Source organism: Thermomyces lanuginosus, assembly GCF_041956635.1.
Source record: "Thermomyces lanuginosus strain ATCC 200065 unplaced genomic scaffold VTN49scaffold_1, whole genome shotgun sequence".
In the NCBI taxonomy this organism is placed as follows: Eukaryota; Fungi; Ascomycota; class Eurotiomycetes; order Eurotiales; family Trichocomaceae; genus Thermomyces; species Thermomyces lanuginosus.
The window spans coordinates 160,864-182,424 of NW_027192335.1; the positions used below are offsets into that span (position 1 = coordinate 160,864).

General features: G+C 52.4%; 11 protein-coding genes and 1 non-coding gene across 12 annotated transcripts; 5 read left to right on the top strand and 7 right to left on the bottom strand.

Moving 5' to 3' along the window:
- Positions 1-231: 231 nt before the first annotated feature.
- On the bottom strand, positions 232-1,781 carry VTN49DRAFT_61 (uncharacterized protein; the record flags this gene model as incomplete). Its single annotated transcript, XM_069414230.1, has 2 exons — positions 232-1,345; positions 1,396-1,781. 2 exons carry the CDS (start codon positions 1,779-1,781, stop codon positions 232-234), a joined length of 1,500 nt encoding a protein of 499 aa, XP_069272756.1.
- Positions 1,782-2,194: 413 nt separating this feature from the next.
- VTN49DRAFT_62 (uncharacterized protein) lies at positions 2,195-3,635 on the top strand (the record flags this gene model as incomplete). Its single annotated transcript, XM_069414341.1, has 3 exons — positions 2,195-2,696; positions 2,755-2,838; positions 2,887-3,635. 3 exons carry the CDS (start codon positions 2,195-2,197, stop codon positions 3,633-3,635), a joined length of 1,335 nt encoding a protein of 444 aa, XP_069272757.1.
- A 406-nt stretch (positions 3,636-4,041) lies between these two features.
- Positions 4,042-6,355, top strand: VTN49DRAFT_63 (uncharacterized protein; the record flags this gene model as incomplete). Its single annotated transcript, XM_069414452.1, has 4 exons — positions 4,042-4,218; positions 4,368-6,031; positions 6,096-6,262; positions 6,321-6,355. The coding sequence occupies 4 exons, from the start codon at positions 4,042-4,044 to the stop codon at positions 6,353-6,355; spliced, it is 2,043 nt and encodes a 680-aa protein (XP_069272758.1).
- A 200-nt stretch (positions 6,356-6,555) lies between these two features.
- On the bottom strand, positions 6,556-6,641 carry VTN49DRAFT_t3. Its single transcript has one exon. It is a non-coding gene; the product is annotated as a tRNA-Pro (tRNA).
- Positions 6,642-6,881: 240 nt separating this feature from the next.
- VTN49DRAFT_64 (uncharacterized protein) lies at positions 6,882-8,402 on the top strand (the record flags this gene model as incomplete). The annotated part of the gene is made up of 2 exons (XM_069414554.1): positions 6,882-7,660; positions 7,721-8,402. The coding sequence occupies 2 exons, from the start codon at positions 6,882-6,884 to the stop codon at positions 8,400-8,402; spliced, it is 1,461 nt and encodes a 486-aa protein (XP_069272759.1).
- Positions 8,403-8,405: 3 nt separating this feature from the next.
- On the bottom strand, positions 8,406-8,648 carry VTN49DRAFT_65 (uncharacterized protein; the record flags this gene model as incomplete). The annotated part of the gene is made up of 1 exon (XM_069414665.1): positions 8,406-8,648. The coding sequence occupies one exon, from the start codon at positions 8,646-8,648 to the stop codon at positions 8,406-8,408; it is 243 nt and encodes an 80-aa protein (XP_069272760.1).
- A 103-nt stretch (positions 8,649-8,751) lies between these two features.
- VTN49DRAFT_66 (uncharacterized protein) lies at positions 8,752-9,788 on the bottom strand (the record flags this gene model as incomplete). The annotated part of the gene is made up of 2 exons (XM_069414775.1): positions 8,752-8,800; positions 8,854-9,788. 2 exons carry the CDS (start codon positions 9,786-9,788, stop codon positions 8,752-8,754), a joined length of 984 nt encoding a protein of 327 aa, XP_069272761.1.
- Positions 9,789-14,120: 4,332 nt separating this feature from the next.
- Positions 14,121-16,435, top strand: VTN49DRAFT_67 (uncharacterized protein; the record flags this gene model as incomplete). The annotated part of the gene is made up of 6 exons (XM_069414886.1): positions 14,121-14,314; positions 14,377-14,452; positions 14,502-14,702; positions 14,990-15,544; positions 15,599-15,750; positions 15,802-16,435. The coding sequence occupies 6 exons, from the start codon at positions 14,121-14,123 to the stop codon at positions 16,433-16,435; spliced, it is 1,812 nt and encodes a 603-aa protein (XP_069272762.1).
- Positions 16,436-16,458: 23 nt separating this feature from the next.
- VTN49DRAFT_68 (uncharacterized protein) lies at positions 16,459-17,182 on the top strand (the record flags this gene model as incomplete). The annotated part of the gene is made up of 3 exons (XM_069414997.1): positions 16,459-16,514; positions 16,848-17,027; positions 17,104-17,182. 3 exons carry the CDS (start codon positions 16,459-16,461, stop codon positions 17,180-17,182), a joined length of 315 nt encoding a protein of 104 aa, XP_069272763.1.
- A 4-nt stretch (positions 17,183-17,186) lies between these two features.
- Positions 17,187-17,387, bottom strand: VTN49DRAFT_69 (uncharacterized protein; the record flags this gene model as incomplete). The annotated part of the gene is made up of 1 exon (XM_069415108.1): positions 17,187-17,387. The coding sequence occupies one exon, from the start codon at positions 17,385-17,387 to the stop codon at positions 17,187-17,189; it is 201 nt and encodes a 66-aa protein (XP_069272764.1).
- Positions 17,388-17,597: 210 nt separating this feature from the next.
- Positions 17,598-18,480, bottom strand: VTN49DRAFT_70 (uncharacterized protein; the record flags this gene model as incomplete). The annotated part of the gene is made up of 3 exons (XM_069415220.1): positions 17,598-17,760; positions 17,810-18,296; positions 18,414-18,480. 3 exons carry the CDS (start codon positions 18,478-18,480, stop codon positions 17,598-17,600), a joined length of 717 nt encoding a protein of 238 aa, XP_069272765.1.
- Positions 18,481-18,911: 431 nt separating this feature from the next.
- On the bottom strand, positions 18,912-20,667 carry VTN49DRAFT_71 (uncharacterized protein; the record flags this gene model as incomplete). The annotated part of the gene is made up of 5 exons (XM_069415331.1): positions 18,912-19,022; positions 19,077-19,347; positions 19,399-19,709; positions 19,768-20,385; positions 20,473-20,667. The coding sequence occupies 5 exons, from the start codon at positions 20,665-20,667 to the stop codon at positions 18,912-18,914; spliced, it is 1,506 nt and encodes a 501-aa protein (XP_069272766.1).
- Between the last annotated feature and the right edge of the window lie 894 nt (positions 20,668-21,561).

Below are 21,561 nucleotides of genomic sequence, written 5' to 3' on the forward strand. Positions count from 1 at the left end.
GGGCGGGGTTTCGAAAGGCATTTGTTGATTTCTCACTCTGTATTAGTTATTGGCATTGTATTTGTATTGTGTTTTTCATTTCAACTCGGCCAGCAATCATTCATAGCATCGAGAATGTCACAACTATGCATTTCAATAACACATACACAAGAATGGTATCCATGAGGGGAGTAGTGTACACATCGTAAAGCGGAGAGGTAGGTATGCAGCAGAACTCCTGCTATCAAGGGGCTATGATTTGCTTGCGGTACTTGCTGCAAACCCAGGAGCAGACTGCGGTCTAGCCTTTGCTGCCATCTGCAAAAGTCTGGCCGTTCTTGACGGATGCCAAACCCTGCTGCCAAGGACAAGAACCCATGTCAGAAGGAAAAGACTTCCTGCCTGATGTGCAGAAGCAAGATGGGTGGGGACAAGGAATAGTAGAGTGGAGATTCCGAGAGACACCTGGACCAACGTGAAAGCAACGACGCCGTGAACGCCCTTCTTTGCCGTTTGGGGTAGAAGCTGCTTCATTGTCGGAGAGCGGCGTGTGTAGGCCCACAGGGCCATGACGGCCGTGAAGGTGGTCATGGCGAGGATCCGATGGTCCAGCTGGACAAGCGACGGGTTCTCCAACATGTTCCGCCACCACAAATCGGATCTGTCCGGCCGGCGAGAGTATCGTTCATCGAACAGCTCTGACTTTGGAGGAGCAAGGCCATTGCCCATTGTCGGGAATTCGTTGTAGATGAGACCAGCGTCTAGACCAGCAACGAGACCACCAGACATGGCCGTGATGAACACCAACAATGCCAAACCGGCAACCGAGCGTCGGAAAACAGCCAGCTTCGGGTTCTGCAGTGCATTCAAGCTCTCGAGCCCTGCCTGTGGATCCGCAAGCAGCTTGTGTTGCCTCAGGATTGCCAGACCGTTCCAAAGCATTGCCACGTAGCAGGCGAACGCAGTAGCCAGATGAGTTGTCAGCCGATACTGACTGACTCGCGGATGGCTGCCTGGTGCAAAAAGATCGTCCTTCAGGCCGGACTTCACCATCCACCACCCAATGAATCCCTGCAACCCGATCAAGCCGGCAATGCCTGCCAAGCGGACAGCCATGGGCCTTGAGACCTTCTTCTTCGCGACAAAATACACTGCCGGAATGACGAATGACAGGCCTACGAATCTACCCCACAACCGGTGAATCCATTCCATGTAGTAGATAAACTTGAATTCAGACAGGGTCATGTTGGGATTGAGGATCTTATACTCGGGAGAGGACCGATACTTTGCAAACTCGGACTCCCAGTCTTCATCGTTCATTGGCGGTATTGTTCCGGTGACGGGCCTCCATTCTGTGATGCTAAGGCTGTTGGAAGTCAGTCGCATTCTACCCTACGGGGACTAGCTATTCCATACCCGGACTCTGTTAATCTTGTGAGACCACCAAAAACAACAATCCCGAACACACTCGCGGCGCTTGCGAGCAACCAATATGCGACGCTCTTGCTGCTCACATCAGGGAAGCCGGACTTTGACGTTGCAGCATCCGTTGTCGCGGACTCTGCAGCAGCTGTCGTTGACGCAGCGCGCAATTGAAACAAGATCCCTGATCTTGATTTCGCGGCTGCAAGGCAGGCATTGGGGACAGTACGACCAGGGGAAAGTGGGCTGACTTTCCGGATATTGGAGAATGATCTTGTAATAAATCCTTGCTTGCGCAGGCATTGACGGCAGGCGAAGAGCTGTGGAAGCCTTGGTGCTAAGCCTCTCAAAGCGAGGCCTGCCCCTTGAAGAGAGGCCATCTTGGATGCTCAGCGGAGGCTGGAAGATGTGGTCAATGGTCTGAATCCCAAAAGTTGACCCTATTATTGAAGTTTCTAGTTAAGCTTGAATCGTTAGCCAATCACGTTTGTCCAATTATGCAGCGTAATTTACGGTAATCTGATTACCGTACCGATGCCATGGTGATGCTGACCGACCTCCGCAGCCTGAGTTGGAGTATCCAGTCTAAACAAACACACTCTAGGTGCTTGCAGAGCTTATAGAGCCTTCTTTATCCTCCCAAAGCCCCGTCAGTCGTGGGCTCTTCCCTTCGGAATATATGGTGCGTGATGTGTTCGTCTTGAATTGCATCACGTGACATACAATCCTGGACCTGGACTCTTTGATAGCTCTCGTCGGCGCCCAATTATTGTGAATACCCCTGGCGGTAAAGATGTCGTATGCTTTGGAGTCCAAGAAGCGTAAATTCCACCGTGTGCTGGAATCAATATCGAAGCCTCCAGCGCAGAGTGATGCAACAATCAAGAAAGCGCAAGATCCGATCATGGCCGCCCGGGAGCGATTAATACCGGCCACGGAAACAATCAAGCGCGTTCGCGGCGGCGATGACCCCCTGGACAAGGTTACGACACGAACGACCGTCTCCCGCATCATCCGGTCAACTACTGGTGGTAATATTCGGCCGAATTTCGTGCCATGGGATCGGGAACGCTTCCTCGAACGGTTAGAGACCTTCCGGCCGGTAACTCGATGGTCTCCAAAGCCAGCGCCGATAAACGAAGTCGAGTGGGCGAAACGAGGATGGTCTTGCACGGACTACATGAGGGTCACATGTGTTGGAGGATGTGGGAGTTCTGTGGTCGTCAAGCTGCCAGACGAAGTGGAGGACTTTGAGGAGTTGGATGACGAGAAGCTGCGTGAAAGACAGGAAGTTCGTACGTTGGGCTCATATATCTGGTATATCGCTGATCAGACTGCTAATATGTGGATCAGGGGCAAAGGTGGTTGAGGAGTATAGAAAGATGATCGCACAGGGCCATAGTGATACTTGCCCATGGCGAACAACAGGCTGTGATGGTCCGTCACCATGAACTTTATGCGCATGTTGATACTGATTTTTGGCAGCTACGATTCATCGACTCCCTATTACAAATCCCGATGCTGCTATCGGCGCCCTGCAGCAACGATACATCAAACTCGTCAATCTAAAATCTCAGCTGCCTTCGCGCGAGACCATTCAGACTCCAGAGGCTTTGGACCTTTCTGAAATCATCAAAATTCTGCCCCCTGATTTTGTCAAGCTTGAGACGAACCAAGGAGGCCAAGATCTTAGCTCAAAGGACGTTGATGAGAACAATCCAGCCGTTGACGAGACATCGTTTGCGTTCGCGTTCTTCGGCTGGGACGTAGTGAAGGATGGCTCTAGTGGGTTACTTGAATGTCGAGCCTGCTTCAGGCGACTAGGCTTGTGGCTCTATAAGCCAAAGGAGGACGGAAAGGAAGCGATATACCAAAAGCTCTCCGTTGCAGATGAGCACATGGAATATTGCCCCTGGGTCAACGGTGTCTCGCAAAGCGGAACAGGAAAGGCAGGCGAAACGGCTGAGAATCTTGCCAGCGGCTGGGAGATTCTGGCTCAGAATATCAGAGTCAAGCATCGACGGCTCGTAACATCCACAGCAGGCTCATCCGAGAGCTTCCCTAGCGTGTCGACAACTCCCCGTGGTTCTGACGCGGGCTCGATCGACTTTGGCACGCCTGATGATCCTGTTCAGAAGGCCAAGGATAGGGAGTGGTGGTCAAAGATTCGACGAGTTCGAGAAGCATTTCATGTGAAGGCACCGAGGAAGGCTCATCCGGAAAGCAAGTCATAACGAACGGTATCACGTTTCTGGGTTCATCTTTGTGGTGGGTCATGAGCATGGCGTTCCTGGGTTGAATGTTGGGACCATGGTGCATAATGCATACAACTTGCTATCGTCTCCTGTTAAAAGGAATCCTCCATTGCATTATTTAGCACATATTTCCATCACAGATTTGGGTACATGTAATCATAATTTCGAGGATTGAATGCTTTCGTCTTGAGCCGTAAATACATGGACGGATTCCTGAGGCTGCAATTGAGGCGCTTAACCATACTGAGAAGGGGAGCAATTCTTACGCTAAACCTAAATGGGATGAGGCTGCATTCGAGACCTCAGGCAGAAAGGGCTGAAATGACAGCAACGCAGCAAAAAGATCTGGACTGACTGATTTGCGATCCCGACGCTGTGACGCCATATGGAGCTGCAATCTGCATCGGACGGGCGTCGCGCGTCCATGTACGATCCAGCACGGGATGTCTACACTGTAACCCAAGAGCCACAGAATACTGCCGACCCCGAGACATCAAATCGCTCAGCCAAGCAACCACCAAAAGAAAAGAGCAAGCGCGAAGAGATATATACTACAGGAACGGTAAGTCGTCATCTTTTCCGAATGATTGGAGAATTCCCAGCGTCGCTGTTGCGCGGTGGACCATAGACAAGGTGTTGGAACCTTCGGGGCTGGTCTATTCGATTTCTGGAACGCCAGTGCTACCAAGCTAATTCATCGCGGGCCTGCAGACCACCGAAGCTCCACACTCAACGCACGGCACGTCTCCGCTACTTTCTGTCGCTGAATCAACTGCGAAAGCTGCTGCACCGCCTAATTCTTCACAAGCAAGCCCTCCGAATAAATCAGTTTCATCGCCGGCCTCCAAATCACAAGCCCAAGGCAAGGCAATGGCACAAAGTTCAGACTCGCCTCATTCGAGCGAAGTTCGACGGTTTGAGCATGCGGTGAAAGAGGAGAGCGATGCTTCCAAGCCACCGGGCAACGAAGTCGTGGAAGAAACGGCACCGACAGAAGAAGGGGCGCGAGATGACAAGGAAAAGTCAATTAAGGAGCAGCCATCAGCGCAATCGCCACCAACACCCGCTCCTCAGCAAGTACCCAGACGGAAACGACAGGAGGAACGAACATTGAAAAATCGGAAGCGAGCAAAGGAAGCTCCTTCGGCGTACGCGCGTCGAGATCTGTCCCCGGATACGCGACCTCGCCGGTCACCGTCGACATCGCCGCGACAACGCTCCCGCTCACCGCCGCCGCGACGATCACCTTCACCAGCACCTCGCGAAAAGTCTCCTGCGCCTGATGCACCGACCCGTCAGAGAAAGCGACCTGGGAGTGGAGCTTTACTGGGGCAGGCAGAAAAAGAGCGATTGCGGCTAAGACAAGAGGAGCGCGAGCGACGAGAACGTGAAGACCTGGAGCAGGAGCTGCGACATCGTGGGGTATTTGATGTCGTTCGACAGCACTACAACTCGGTTCCAGAACGAGGGCGAGAATGGCGCCGAACTGACAGCAAGATCAAGGGCCTGCGGTGTTTCAATAACTGGGTAAAGAGCGCGCTGATCCATAAGTTCTCCCCCAATGAGTCCGGGGAGAAAGACTGGGCCGCCGATGCGCTTCCGCCGCAAGACAATCGCGAGCCGCTCTTTGTCGTCGACCTCGGGTGCGGAAAGGGAGGGGATCTCGGTAAATGGCACCAGGCCCCACAACCTGTCAGGCTCTACGTCGGTCTTGACCCGGCCGAGATCTCGATCCAGCAGGCCCGCGAGCGGTACCTCGGAATGAGGCATGGCCGGCAACGGGGTCGGCGTTTGTTCGACGCGGAATTCTACGTGAAGGATTGTTTTGGGGAATGGTTAGGTGACATTCCGGCGATTAAGAGAGTGGGAATCGACCCTAATGTCGGGCCCGGAGGAAATCCCATGGCTGCCCGCTGGGGTGGTGGCGGCTTTGATGTTGTCACCAGCATGTTCACCATGCATTACGCTTTTGAGAGCGAGGAGAAGGCGCGGCAGTTGCTGCACAACGTCGCGGGTGTGCTGAAAAAAGGCGGCCGCTTTATCGGTGTTGGGCCCAATTCGGACGTGATAAGCAGCAGAGTTGTCGAGTTCCACGCGAAGCGCCGCGCGCAACAGGAAAAGCAGACATCAAAAGAAAGCGAAGAACAGGCAGAACAAGCATCCAAGCAGAACGATGCAAACGGACGAGAAGACGGCGAAGTGGAAGACGATGAGACACCGCAGTGGGGGAACAGCATATATCAGGTGCGATTCCCGGGACCGACGCCTGAAGACGGTGTTTTTCGTCCGCCGTTCGGCTGGAAGTACAGCTACTACATGGAGGAGGCCGTCGAAGGGCTGCCCGAGTACGTAGTGCCGTGGGAAGCATTTCGAGCGTGAGTTCCCATCTCTATGTTTCTACTTTCATACGGCGAATGCATGCTAAACATTCGTGATCAGTCTGGCTCAGGACTACAACCTTGAACTGCAATATCGCAAACCATTCCTTGACATGTGGAAAGAGGAGAAGGATGATCCGGATTTGGGTCCGCTCAGCGAGCGGATGGGCGTCCGAGAGCGCGGCGGCGGGCCAATGCTTGTGAGCGATGAGGAGCTCGAAGCGGCAAGTAAGTTTGCTGAGCTTACAAGTCGAGATATGAACTTATGATTAACCATGTCATTCAGGTTTTTATCATGCGTTCTGTTTCTACAAGACCTGAAGCTCCATGAGACCAACTGAATAGTCGATGATTGACGGTTGCATTTTGCATTGTACATTGTATTTGTTTTACACTAAGGTAGACTCGAAGTTGATAATTAGCAGAATAACCAAAAAAAAAAAAAAAAAAAAANAAAAAAAAAAAAAAAAATAAGATGTGAGACCAAATTACAGCCGCTAATGTTGTGCAAAAAAAAAAGTGGCCCGAACCGCGACTCGAACGCGGGACCTCGCCGAGTTCAGGACTGGGACCCGAACGGCGAATCATACCACTAGACCATTCGGGCTAGTCGATAGGGAAAAGGTCCAGTAAATCAATTCACGTGACTACTCAAGTTGTTTTATTTCTGATTGGCTGAACCAGACGCTTATGTATCCCAATCTGGACTTGGCGCGAAACGCGTCGCGTCCGAGAGGCTTTCGCTCATCTTATCAGCAGAACTTTCAAAAGTTCCGATCATCCCATGGCATTTTGAACGACAACGGAAGAGAGAGAGAGAGAGAGAGGAGAGAAAGGAACGCCCACAATGTCAGTTTCAAGAACAGCCAGGCCGGCCTCATGGCACCATGCGGATGGGGACGCCAACGCCGACGACTTGATGCCACCCTACGAGCCCATGTCAACACCATTGAACGCCAAGGCAGGCGCTGCGCTGTCAGAAATGCTCAAGAACAGCTATATCAAAGATTTGCGGAAGCATCTGCAATTCGCTGTGGAGAAACTCGCAGAATCCGCTGGTGAAATAAACGAGCGAGTGACGGATGGACGGCTGCGATATGAGAAATCCGTGAAGAAACGCCAGCATGCCTTGAAGCAGCAAGCTAAGACCCGGGCGGAGAGCGAGGAAAAAGCGGAAGGGGAAGATAATAATAATAATAATGACAATGATAATGATAATGAAGGGAAGGAGCAAGTTGAGGATGAAGCTGAGAAGCAGAGACTGGACGACTATGAGCAACGCGTCAAGGAGGTCACCAGCCGGCTTGACGAGAAAGTGCGGACTATCATTGACGTCAATTCTCGAGTCGATGAATTTGCGGATGTCGTCAAGGATATCGCTAAGGAGGTGACGAGGGATACGCAGATGCGTCAGATTGAGCAGGCTCAGCGACAACAGCAGGCGGCTGGTCGCCGGCGACGAGTCGTCGACGGCGGGGAGGAGGAGGAGGATGATGATGGCGGTGACGAGCAGCGTGATGCCGCTGCTGAAGATGATCAGCCACCACCAGAGCCACCGAGCAAGAAGGTGAGGGAGCGCCTTGAAAAGCACATGCGGGAATGGCAGCAACTATCAATGACAGAAAGGTATTCCCTTCTCTCTCTCCTCTCTTTACAATGAGTCTATGATTGTGCTAACGACTCTAGATACGCAAATACCAATGTATACGGAGAGTTCTACCGCATCGTTCACGAAGCCAAACATCCCCAGGGCGAGCTTCCGCCTCTACCAGACAAATCAACATGGTTCTCTCACCTCGAGAAGAAGACAAGAAACGGCCGCGGCACGACATCAACTACAGAGGACGCGACTTCCGCCGCTCAGGAAGCAGAAGAGGATGTCGACATTGCTGTCGCCCGTGAGCGTGTCTCGCTCAAATGCCCGCTCACCCAACAAATGTTCGTCAACCCCGTTCGCAACACAAAATGTGTTCATGCCTTTGAACGCTCGGCCATCGAGGAGTTTATCGAGCGGAGCGACATGACCATTCCCCTCTATAACACGGAGCCTGATGAAGACAACCAAAATCAACGCCCTCGTCGTGCAAGGGGTCCGGTCTATGTGAGGGCTGTAGAGTGTCCTGTGTGTTCTGCTGTGATTACCAGGGCGGATCTACGGCGGGACCCGGTGCTTGAGAGACGGGTGCGTCGGGCGCAGATGGCAGCACAAGGCGAAGGAGAGGACGAGGACGAGGAGGAAGAGGAGGAACAGGAGGAGGCTACTCCCGTTGTTACAAAAACAGAGGACGGCGCTCCGATCAAAACGGAGAGGCCATCGGGAAGGAGACCTAGAACTCTTTACATTGAGGACGATGCGATCGAAGATTAGTACTCATGGGTACTGGAAGGCAGGGATAGTGAATGTGCCAGCTGAGGCAAAGAGCCCAATCTGGTATTGATAATATGGACCAAAATGGTAATCACATGTGGCGCAAAAGCACTCTAAGGGTGCCAAATAATCCCGATAGTGCACTTGAGCTTCCTCCCCACGCGTCCTGAACATCCAACCGCAAGCCCCTTTGCGAAGAGCAACCGCGATGGACACAAAAGACCGACAATGAAACACAGAAAGCATACGGTCTATGAACGCAGTGTAGAAATCGATGGTTCCGTACCGTCAATGAGTGACTCAGGTAGGTCTCTTTTCGTTTTGCTCTTGATCAAAGGCTTTCAGTGGCTTATTTCGTGATGAGGTTGAGGTAGTCCGCCACGATCAAAGTGACCATGCTGAATACCGTCAGTTGCGGGTGAAAACGACTTAGGGAACAGAGAATACTTACGCATGTGGCGCAATCCGGACGTAGTAAGTGCCGAACCCCCGGTAGAATCGCAGCCAGCCCTCATCTCTAATAACTTTGCGAGCACAGTCCACTACGCCCTTATAGGGAAGTTCGCCAGTCTTGGGGTCCCTCTGCTGTTTCTGCAGACGAGTCTTGATAAAGTCAAATGGTAGAGACAGGAAGCTTGCGAAGAACCCGGCAATCGCAGAGGCAGCAAAGGTCTGGTTCTGCGGCGAAAGATTCGTACGTTTTTGCAGTTGAGACTTGGATTCAGAGAAGAAGGCCAGTTGACCTAGATTGAGCGACATGGCTCGCACTACCGTTGGCAGACAGCCAGCCCACAGGGCCCCGATACCTTCGTTCTTGGAAATGCGAGCCAGCGCATCAACAACGGATCGGTAGTTGGCACGGGCCTCTGGCGGCTTCAAGCCATCGGACTGCATCCGGATTAGGGCCAAGTCGGCGGGGTTGCCGATCATAGCAGCCAGGCCGCCTGCAGTGAGACCGGCCACAGCGCGCTCTCCAAAGGTGACACTCCGGCCCTGCTTCTCCGCATTCGATTTGAATGCGGCGATGAACGTATCAAAGAAGCCCAAGCGGGCAGTCGTATAAACAGCTTGTCGAAGCAGCCCGGCACTGAGTCCAGTATACAAATCGAGGACCTTGCCCGAGGCGATGATGCTCCTCGTGACGCTGAGCACCGTGGGTCGTGGTCCTGTCCTCTGGCCCTCACCCGCCAACTGCAGACGCACCTTGATCATGTCAATTGGTTGCACCACGACCGTGGCCGTCATGCCAGCCAGACCTCCGTTGATGAACGGAAGGGCGGCCCGCGTGTAGGGATTGTGCAGGAAGTCCTTGGCTGCTTGGGAGGGATTCTCGAGGGCCGACTTTGTCGTCTTGCTGGCCGACTCTGTGAACGATTTGGACGCCATGGTTGTCCGATGTGCTATAACTGCGGTTGAGACGGATCAGCTATCAGTACCTGCAGGCACAACCACGGGACGATGTTTACAGGAACCTACCCTTTATCCCCGGATGATGACAGCGATGAAGACGTTGGGATGGGGAAAAAGAATGGGGTGACGACGATGAGGGGAAGGAAGGGATGGTGGTCTGGACAACTGAGGGGAATGCGCGACCCTCGAGGTCACGGGATGAACCGAGGACAGACAAGGGAAGGAACGATCGGCCCAGCAGGGAAGCAGCGACTGAGTTGTCCCTGCGGAGAGAAGGCGCAACTACGACCAGGACTCACGAAGATCTGTCCGTCCGTCCGGGATCAGCCGGAGCTGGGGAGCGGACAGTTTTTATGTACTCTCTGTTCCTAGGAGATATCCGTTGCCTCTCCATATTATTGACTCGTGCCACCCGACGCTGGTCCCCAGGCACAATTTCCAGATGACATGGAGATCCCTGGGGACGCTCAATCGGAACCCTTGTTCGATCCGGTCATCTGGGCTGAGCGCTCGACGAACCATATTGATTGACCTTTCCTGACGTAGTAGATGCGGGGTTTCCTGCCAGTCTGCGTCACAACCTTCCGCTAAACCTGTTCTGTCATCCACGAGGCTTGACATGCCTTTTGCCGCCTCTTTCATCTACTTGGGATGACTCGCAGAGGTTCCCTCCGTGCAGACACTCCCAGCTCACCCTGGGACGGATCGTAGACCTGATGTTGGATCGAAGCTACGATGACAGCAAGTGAGCTCCCCACATGGGACAGGATCCACGATCCGCCGCTAACTGGTTACGGTTAGTGCGGAAATGACTAATCAGGAATGTTCCGGATTTTCTTCTTCCAGCCCATGCAGGTTACTTCCATGTTCGCGAGGAGATGATGGAAATAATGCCTCATCTTTCTGCAGAGATGATACAAGGACAAAGTACAATTGGATAGAACACATGGAGTGATTTGTGCTATCTCCTGTTAACCTCGGGCTAAGTAACTTGAGTTGCAGTTTATTCGGTTATCGGTTTAGTATCAGCCCCTTTCACCCGAACCGCTCCGCTACGGGCCGGTACCTGGCAGCTGTGCCGTTCCGATTTTCGAGGGAGGCTGCTCGCGATGCCGATGGACGGAGCCCAGCACACTGGATCGGAAAATGCCCACAAACGTGCCTTGCGAGCCCTGATCCGATCGGCTCGGATCGTGACTCCCCACGCAGACCTTCAGAACGGTGTTTACAGCGAGATCGGATGTTTGATGGTATGGCGTTAACCTCTCTCGCATCCTTATCAGTTGACGTCTCTCAAAATCGGACCTCATATTATTATCGTCCTCGCAGATGTAACAGCAGCTTTTCAGGGTTCGGAGTATGGGACGGATAATCCACGGAAATACTATTAACAACGCGGAACGGACTTGCAGAGGGATAGCATGTTACAGTGCTTCATCGTATCGGCCGATTAACCCCCGCGGGCCACGGATAATGATCGGGATCCCCCAGACTAGTATGCTGTGGGAGACGGATAGGAAAAACGTTCCTGACAGATAATTAGTTCTTTTCTAGATACGTACCTCCCTCCATGCCAGAAATTAAAAGTGTGAGTAGTTGTTCTCAGGGTGAGCGATCCTGGAGTACTGCAATCAGCTATGGGCGCTGAACAATCGGAAGGAATTCTTTCGTTGTCGACTTCCCCAGGGGGACAAATTGAAGCGCTGCCTGCGTCTATTTCCGCAACACCGCGAAAATTTGCAGCTGAGGGTGGCAATTCGCGCACCTGCAATGAAAGGAGCGAGCGACAGTCTCCATGGATATTAGAGCCAACCTAGTGGCAGCCGCGGCCGAATGATTCACTGCTGCGCCAAATTCGTGAACGATAAACACGCAGATTGCGCCATAACCATAGTGTCTGACCTCAGAGAGAATGTGCATCCATTTGCCACTTCAATATTGCTGACGAGTAACCCGGAGAATAAGTGCGCAAGCGATTCATTTTCCATTCAAGTCTCAATGTTGAGCAGCGATGCCGGAGAGTCGAGGTTTTAGGAGCATCTGGCATTCCTGAGGCACCGGACGTCCGACTAGCGACTCACTTCTGCTAATACACTTAGAGATATTTCCGTGGATACCGATACTGAGACGGAATCAATTGGGTTCTTACCCACGTTGGCAGGAACAAGGCGGCATGAGAGTTTATCCACTGAAGTCAAGCATGCGGCCGAGTGCTGTTAGTGCATTAATGATTGAATTTGACTGAATTCCCTTCTTTCAAGGGAATGTACACGGGAATGACTTCGGCTCCACAGCATTCCCTGCATACAAAAGTTATAAATCAATCGTTCGATCAGTCATCGGGGGACAGCTCTGGAATTTGGATCTACATTCGAATGTGCAAAGTACTCCGTACGCGTCGCCTATTGACGTGGTACCTCGACTGAATTGTCGGTACATTCTCGACGCGAAGACGACGAGTGCCTCCTTATTCCCGGGTGCCTTATCGTTAGAGCAGGGTTGGGCAGGAGCAAGGGCATATACACTATACAGTAGGTTTCTGAGAACATACGCATGAAATGATTCCTTCGGTAACTTCCGACCTTGATGTCGAACAGTCGATAGAATCTGCGCCCTCTAGATATACAGACGTTGATCAATGACGTCATTCTGACTCAGCATCGGGAGAAGTCGGAGGACTGATGCAGCCCCACTACCTCTCCATCCTAGGACATGCGAAATTCCCCTTGTAACTCGAGAATTCACTGGTGAGACACCATATCGCCCATGATATGGACATTTTGGAGGCAGGAATACACCAGTTCAGAAAAGAAAGCAAAAACTAGCGAGATTCCTGCTGTTTCCGCTAGTCTTGCTCACGAGACCTGTTCTATATATACGGTTCGCGCTAAGTTTTAGTTCGTAATTCCCCGCAATTCTTGGTCCTCTCTTTGCTGAATAAGGCATGGTCGAATCCGGGGGAAACGCAGGCACAGTCAACCCTCTAGCTCCGAGCTTTGTAGAAGTGCCCAAGTCCAAGGGCATCGAAGTGTTTCTCCAACGGAACGCTTGAAAGACCCGACCAGCTCCCGTAACCTAGCTGTAGAATGTTCTGTGATCCCGCCAACTTCGTCTACTCATAGACATGCCGGACCTCATTTAGGATCGGCGGAATTCGGGCAGAATAAAGCCATTTTCCTGCTATGCTTTATCGGCAATCTGTCGGCAAACTTGACCTCTTTAGCTCCGTCCCGTGGCGGAGAGCTTGCATATGCAATCCGCTCTCCACCTGTCATTTTATCGATGAACCAGTGTGATTTGCCATCGACGACCACGTCGTGTTTCATCCGGAATATTTCGGGTACACGTCGACATGAATTATGCGCTGTTTCTTCAGGTGCTGACGACGTACCTTATCAGCTATCAACTCTGACTCGTCAAGCGTGGGGCTAATAAGACCAATTGAGGCAGGCAGAGGCTGAGTTCTTGAACGCAGCGTCGCTAAATGGTCTGGACTGCAGTGTCGAAGCGTGGCTGATATGAGGCGTTTAAGCCCAATCAGCATGCGGGAAGTGGAATTGCCAAGCACAGAACTGGCCAATGCTTGCCACGTGATAAGGCATCAAGGCTCAAGTCGGCCCAATCGGGAAAGGCGTAGCTTAGCCTCGGCTACTCCGAACTTGCCATAACTTCATAAGCTCCCTGCGGAAGCGGCAATTCGCGGCTCTCCACAGCGGTGGATGCTGGATCAATTCCGGACTGAAGGATCGACAGCTGCTTGGCCCGCCACATGAGGTCATCATTCAGCATTCATGGCCGTCCAAGTCCGTTCAAACCCAGCGGGTTTGGATCAAGTACCAGGTAATTGCTGTTGGTAGAGCTTGTTATGTCATTGCCGTGTGCGTCGAGACTCTGTAGACGAGGTCAAATGACTTCATTCTCGGTTGAAAGGCAGTGTTAATGAGTACATAGTTCTCCGTACTTGAGTAGCAGTACTTCAGCTTCTCGACACTTCTCTGACCATCCTTTGTCCCATCTAATGCATTAATCAAAGCCACAGCCGTTTCGCACCGACTCAATTTTGCTCTGTGGACCAATCCTTTTCCTCGTTCCAGCTGTTTCGCAGCTTTAGGACCTCGACTGGGCTCTCCATCAAGATCCCATTCGGGTCATTTCGGACTATCTTCTCGACGGTAATCCCTGTCCTGCACCCTGCACTGTTAGGCCCCCTTTCCCCGGTATCTCCCGTTCGAACGGTGGAGAACCACATGGAGACGGCACGGAGACAGCATATATACTAAAAGCTCAAGCATCTCACAGTTCTGCAGGATGAGTTCTGTTCGAAGAACAACTTCGGACTACCTGGGTTCCTCTCACAACGTCCCGCCTGATCCTACTCAGTCGGCCTATCTCCGTCAACAGTTGGCGAAGCAACGAGCGAACAACTTTCACTCATCGTCTCTCAAGATGATCTCAAAGTCTATCTCTGTTAACAGGACTGCGCTGCACCCTGGTGGTGTCCAGTACGTCGACCAGCGTCTCTTGAGTACTGATTGAGATCACGAAGCTAACTGCCTGTCTGCAGGCCTGGCAAGGGACACACAGAGTTGGAAGAGGAGCTCCATGAGACCGCGCATATCGACTACGAGCGCGTTGCTATTGTGAGTAGCCATGTCGCTCGCTCCTACAACACCAATTCTGACTTGACAGATTGCAAACCCTTCCGTCCCGGCTCTCTACGAAGATGCTCTTGTCTATGAAACCGGGACAGCCATCACATCCAGTGGTGCTCTCACAGCATACTCGGGCCACAAGACCGGCCGATCTCCTTCAGACAAGCGCATTGTCCGGGAACCAACATCAGAGAATGATGTCTGGTGGGGACCCGTCAACAAGCCCATGACTCCAGAGGTATGTCGTTGCCATTGGCCCTTGACGTTTTGTTTTGTTGCACCTATCCTTTGCATATCTGCCGGTGTCCGAAGCTTGTCCAAGGCTTGTTTCTCCCTTGTCATACCATGTGTGACGGGGAATGCGTGATTTCTACCATCCCAACGTTCATAACATTGTTACTGTGCATTCTTTCTATCTCGTCCCAACCATGTATCGGCATGCCGCTACAGATGCATCATGCTGCACCCCGCATTCTTGGCGTTGATCACACCTGGGATGAAGTCATCACATGCTGACATAAGCAGGTCTGGCGCATCAACCGAGAACGCGCCGTCGACTATCTCAACACACGAAACCGAATCTACGTGATTGATGGATATGCGGGCTGGGATGAGCGGTACCGAATCAGCGTGCGGGTGGTGTGCGCCCGGGCCTACCATGCGCTGTTCATGCGCAACATGTTGATCCGCCCGACCCGCGAGGAGCTCGAGTCCTTCCACCCAGACTATGTGATCTACAACGCTGGGTCGTTCCCGGCCAACCGCTTCACCGAGGGCATGACCTCGGCGACGTCCGTGGCCATCAACTTTGCCGAGCGAGAGATGGTCATCCTCGGCACGGAGTACGCCGGCGAGATGAAGAAGGGAGTCTTCACGATCTTGTTCTACGAGATGCCAGTCAAGCACAACGTGTTGACGCTGCACTCGTCGGCCAATGAGGGTGAGAATGGCGACGTGACTGTGTTCTTTGGCCTGTCGGGTACCGGCAAGACGACGCTGTCTGCGGACCCGAAGCGGCGGTTGATTGGTGATGATGAACACTGCTGGACGGATCGGGGCGTTTTCAACATTGAAGGAGGCGTAAGTACTAGTTTGCTCATTCTCTTGCGGATGGTGGTTTAACAATCGGTATAGTGCTATGCCAAGTGCATTGGCCTGTCTGCGGAGAAAGAACCCGACATTTACAACGCCATCAAGTTTGGCTCGGTTCTGGAGAACGTGGTGTTTGATCCCACCACACGGATTGTCGACTACGACGATGCTACATTGACCGAGAACACCCGATGGTAGGTAACCCCATGCTTGGGAGTATCCACAAGGCAAACTGACAAGTCTAGTGCGTACCCGATTGAATACATCCAAAACGCCAAGATCCCGTGCATTTCCGACAAGCACCCGTCCAACATCATCCTGCTGACTTGCGACGCCCGCGGTGTGCTGCCGCCCATCTCGAAACTCACGACGGAGCAGACCATGTTCCACTTCATCTCCGGCTACACGTCGAAGATGGCGGGCACCGAGGATGGTGTGACGGAGCCGCAGGCGACTTTCTCGTCGTGTTTCGCGCAGCCGTTCCTTGCGCTGCACCCGATGCGCTATGCGCGCATGTTGGCAGACAAGATTGCGCAGCACAAGGCCAACGCCTGGCTCCTCAACACCGGCTGGGTCGGTGCCGGTGCCACGACCGGCGGCAAGCGCTGCCCGCTCAAGTACACGCGCGCTATCCTCGACGCCATCCACAGCGGCGAGCTCGCCCAGGCCGAGTACGAAGTGTACCCGGTCTTCAACCTGCACATTCCCAAGTCGTGCCCGGGTGTTCCCAGCGAGTTGCTCAACCCGCAGAACAGCTGGTCCGCTTCTGTGCCCTTCGAGGACGAGGTGCGCAAGTTGGCCAAGCTGTTCAATGAGAACTTCAAGAAGTACGAGGATCAGGCGACGCCGGAGGTGATTGCGGCTAGACCGCAGCTGTAAAAAAAAAAAAGAGACATGCGGGCATGGGTTTTTGTCTTTTTATTGTTATTGGGTACTTTCCTGGTATTGTAACGGACAGGTAGTTAATGGATTGCATTTGATCGACAAGACTATCGCTGTTGCTTTGCAGGATAGAAATCTGGTTCACGAACTTCATTGGAGATCGACCCCTCTTCGGCAGTTCAGCTGATTAGCCTCTTACCCCGCGGCATGCATGATGATAATGCATCTCGATCGTACTAGGCTGTAGAATATAGAGGTCACCAGAGTATATATAACCGGCAACTACTCGTACTTTCTCAGGTGATCCCTTTCTTTATCTTAAACCTCTATCCAAGCCAACCCCAGCAGGTATGACCGATGTCCCTCCCTCCCCACCAGACAAATACGTACTGATACCGACTTTACCTAGTATTTATCAGTCTCCAGTTCCCAACCAACAAATCCACACCGTGTTTTCCCAAACCTCAACCATACAATCCAAGTTACTGAACACAACAAATTTAAAACCATGGACGCTCACCACGCCAACTGTCCCTCCTGCGGTGCTGCCATCGAGGGCGACAACAAGACCTGCTCCTCGTGCGGGAAGGTAACGAACACTCCCTCACCTCTAGTTTTCCGTTATCTCGTTCTTTTTGGCTGATGTTTTCTGGTTGTACATATAGACTTGCCCTGTTTAAAGTATTTTTTTTTTTAATGGTTTCCATTATTGAGAGGTTTCGGGGTTTGGGTGTTTTCGAGTGAGGTGTTAGTTCCGGAGATGGTATGGAGTACTTTGGGTGGAACGTGGCACGGGTATGGGGGAGTTGAGGTATAAATGCAAGAAGTAGTATGAATGAAGATATCTGTCGAAGACTTTTAGTATCATGGGGAAGAATGGACGGGTGAGGGTATGAGCTACTATAGGGGGTTCCATGAAGTTTGTTTGGTATACTAGGACTATGTTCATCGGAATGCAGGATAACAATTTACAGCAACGATTAATGTCAAAGTAGCCTAGATCAAGTGGCATGAACTGAAATCAATTACTATGTATTCAAGGACGAGTATTCCGTATAGACAAGCATCAAGCCCATCAATTGATCCCACGGTAGACCTAAGGCAATTACATTTCTCATGAGAACATCGAAAAGAACACATGGTGACAGGAGGAATCACTCTACGCAGTCTTCTGCCATGCAGACTGCACTCCGATAAGAGAGCTGATCGTGCCGGCAATGCCGACAATGCCGTCGTCCAAGTTAACATAGCCCAGTGCCGACGTCGGCACCGTCAAGTCGCAGATATCAGACACCAGCTGGGTGCGAGCGGCGGCCCGTTCCCTGAAAAACAATCAGCCAATACTCCAATTTAAAAAGCAAGAGTACTCACTTTTCGATCTTCTTAGCCTCGACAACCCCCTCGCCCTCCTTGCGGTTGATCGTCTTCTCCTTCTCAGCCAGACGCCAAAGCGTGTAGACGCCCGACACAAAACTGCAGACCAACCCAGCAAGCCAGGCCCGGTAGGCATGCTGCTGCAGTTTCTTAGCGGACTCGAACTTGCGGAATCCGAGGGAGTCGATCAGCGTGATGGAGTCGAGGGTCAGATAACCGGCATAGCCAAGCTGGCGGCCAATCGCAAGGTTCTTGAGCACCGGATCGCCGCTAACGCCCGGAGCCTTGTTGTCAAAAGCCACAGCCGCGGCCTTGAAGTGCTCAACGAACTTCCCCGCACGGAGAATCTTGCGCGTGAGGGCAAAGTGTTTCTTCAGGGCATCCCACGGCGCAATCGCCGACTTGGGCTTGTTCGTGCGGAAGAGGTACCATGAGTAGAAGCGCGCAAAGTATTGCAGGGTCCGCAGGACCTTGTCTCGGCCGACTGTTGTGATGCGATAGGATGTTAGAGAGCGGCTTTCACATGAATCGAATCGGATGCCGGATCATCGCGGCATCGACAGAACCCGGAAAATGGGATTTGATGCGAAGAAGGACGTACGAGTCGTAGCAATGAATCGCAGATAGTGAGCCACCGCAGGGTGGTAAACCAGCGCGTCCGCAACCATGTTTGCGGTCGGTTATCGATGCGATCGGGACTATGGCCGGAGCAGAAGAGATTCAAAGACCGCGAGTACGTTTCCAGGCCCGGATAACCACAAGTCGCGAATTGGAATCCTAACAACGGGATTCAATATCCCGAATACTCAGGCATAGATTTCAATGAAAAGGAAAATTCAAGATATAGTTTCGACCAGCGAAATCAGGGGAGAAAGTCGGGAACTGATTTCCCCGGCTGAGAACGTGAAGCTTAATCCGCGCTGCTTTGGCCCGAGCCTCGGCTTATGATTTGTGGCCTGAGGCATCACATTTCCGAGAACAGCCAAATCAAATCGATCGGAATTTCATTACTGGCACTGAAATTACTGTAATTTCCCCAACCATGTGACTCTACAGTTTAGTGCACAGAATAATTGTTACTGCATTCCAGCTGTATCTACTACGAACGAGATTCCTCCGTGTTCCGCTTCCCAGCGCCCATTGTCGAGACATCATAGCCATTGGCCATCAGATACTCACGGAACCGCTTATCCTCTTTCGTGATGGTGTCCTAAAAATTCAAATCAGCATCGAATTCGCCCGTCACTCGGCCGAGTTCACTCACCTGCCCAATGTATGGGAGGAAAATCAGGGCAACGGCGGCAGTGAAAATGCACAGCGAGCTCGAGACGAAGAATGGATCTTGTCCCGCGCGAGTCTCGTTGGGCGCATTCTTCTGCACGACCGGAAGGACATAAGTTCCGACAAAGGCACCGATCTTGCCGGTAGCTGCAGCAATTCCGTAATACTGGCCTCGGACGGAAGTGGCGGAGGACTTGGCCGCAATCAAACCGATGTTATCACCGGGGCCAAACTCACCCAACGACAGGAAGATGCTGAACGCAGGTTAGCGCGGAGAAAATTTTCCGTGAATTGACAAGACATACCCGTAAACCACGACAAACGCCGCGACGTATTCCGGCGTGGCCAGCTTCTCATACGCGCCCGACATGATGAATCCGACAACACCCTGTCCGGCCATTCCGATGGCCAGTGTGAGCTTGGGCCCGAGCCAGTCGCTGACGAACGCGCCGCTAAGAGATCCCGGCAGATAAAAGGAGTTGGTCAGAACCGACCAACCCATGGTCTTCCAGAATGGGGCATTGTCTGACAGGATGATGTTGAGGAATGCCGACGAGTAGATACCGAACGAGAAGGCGGAGAAGTTATAGACGAACCAAATGAAGGAGACTACGAGCTGCGGGAAGCCTAGTGAGCCCATATGGCTCCTTCTAGTCTACCGGAGTTGAACTTACCAAGCGCCGCCAGTAGAACTTGATAATCAACCAGTACGGATACTTGTGCATACGCTCCCGGTTAAACTCCTCCGGCTCCTGCAGTTTGAACCGCAGGTAGAGCAGGCTGAGCGGAGGAATCACGCCAAAGCCCAGGGAGATACGCCAGACAGCGCGCAGGTGGTCCTCGGTGAAGATCAGGACGACGATCATGGGCACCAGGCTGGCCAATACGAAGCCCAGGTTGATCATAAAGTCCGTGAAGAGGATGAACCAGCGGTTGCGCTGACCCTTGGGCAGCTCCCCGGTGCTTTCGGCGGCCGCGACGGAGCCGGCAGGATACTCACCACCGATACCGATACCCAGGAAGAACCGGTACGCGGTCAGCGCAGCAAAGAGGCCGCCCTGGCTGCCTTTGTAACCGTACGCACCGGCAGACAGGGCAGCGAAAATGATGAGAATGAGGGTGGAGATCATCAGTGACCACTTGCGCGACCAGTAGTCACTCAAAACACCGAAGACCAGTTGACCCAGCACAGTGCCAGCAAAGGCAATAGACGAAACATTCTGGGTGGCGGCGGAGTTGGCATAGGTATCAGGGTAGAGCTTGCTCAGAATGGTATTGACGGGGCCGATAACCTATTCATGGACGATCGCGCGTACTGATCAGACACCGCAAAAGGCCAATGTATTGTCGCGTTGGGGAAGCAGAGCAGCTATACGTACTGCATTCAGGTAGCCGTCTGAGAACAGACCGGCACCGCAGGCAATGACAGGCCAACTACGATCCCACCATGATTTGGGCAGTTCTTCGAGAGGAATCTCTGCAATGGCATGCTGTTCCGATTCGGAGGCGCTCGTGGGCTGTTTCTTGTCGTCTGCAATGGCAGAGCTACCGTCACTATTGGATTTGGGATCCATGCTGGAGGTTTTGAAGTTGAGAGAGGGCGTACTGCTGGCGCCTATATATCTGGTGTTGCACTCCAAGCTTGCGATGGGACTGCCGGCCGACTCTCCTGGACGTTCACCGGGGGCAGGGAGAGTAAAGAAAAGAACAAAGCAGGATGGCAGGTGGTCGCACTACTTAAGCTCCGTAGCGGGAGGCCTATCGCCGGCGGCAACCCGAGATGCAACGCTATCAGTGATCCACCTAAAATTTTGCGTGGAGGATCAGCCATACTCGCATCATCGTGCATAGAAATCAGGATTCTGTGGCAATTCAAAAATCCACCCAACTATTGTAGTTCGCTATACTGAACAGTGAGTTCTGGCGATGCGATCTGCCGTCAGCAGAAAATACCACACCTCCTCTTCCCCAGTTGTTATGATGATCTATTGATCTATAAAATTTGATGGATTCGTATCAGATGCGACTGTGGCCCCCATCTTTTTCTCTTTTTCACTCCCGGACATCTCTCCGCTGTTCCATTGGCTCCTTGGACTTCCGCATTCAGTAATGACTACAAGTACTAAGCGCCGCCAGCCCGTGCCATTTTGATGATTTTGATCACGCCTGCATTTGCCGCAGTCTGTAGGGCATGCATGTGGCAAGGGTGTTGACAACTCCACCTTCAGCCCAGTGGGAAGGGTATGTTTTAGGACCCCCCTCCACGTTTCTGCATAGATACACGCCATTCGTTGTTTTGTGAAGATCACGGTTCTCTTTCTGATCCCTGCTGTTCTCTACCTAGTACTTAGCTTGAGGACAAGGAGTAGCTTGATCGTTGCAGTTTAATGAGCACGTGCTGTCAGGGAGCTTCAGTTGCGACTATTGTTGTGGTCTTGTGTTGCATTATTCGCATTGATTTGACAGAC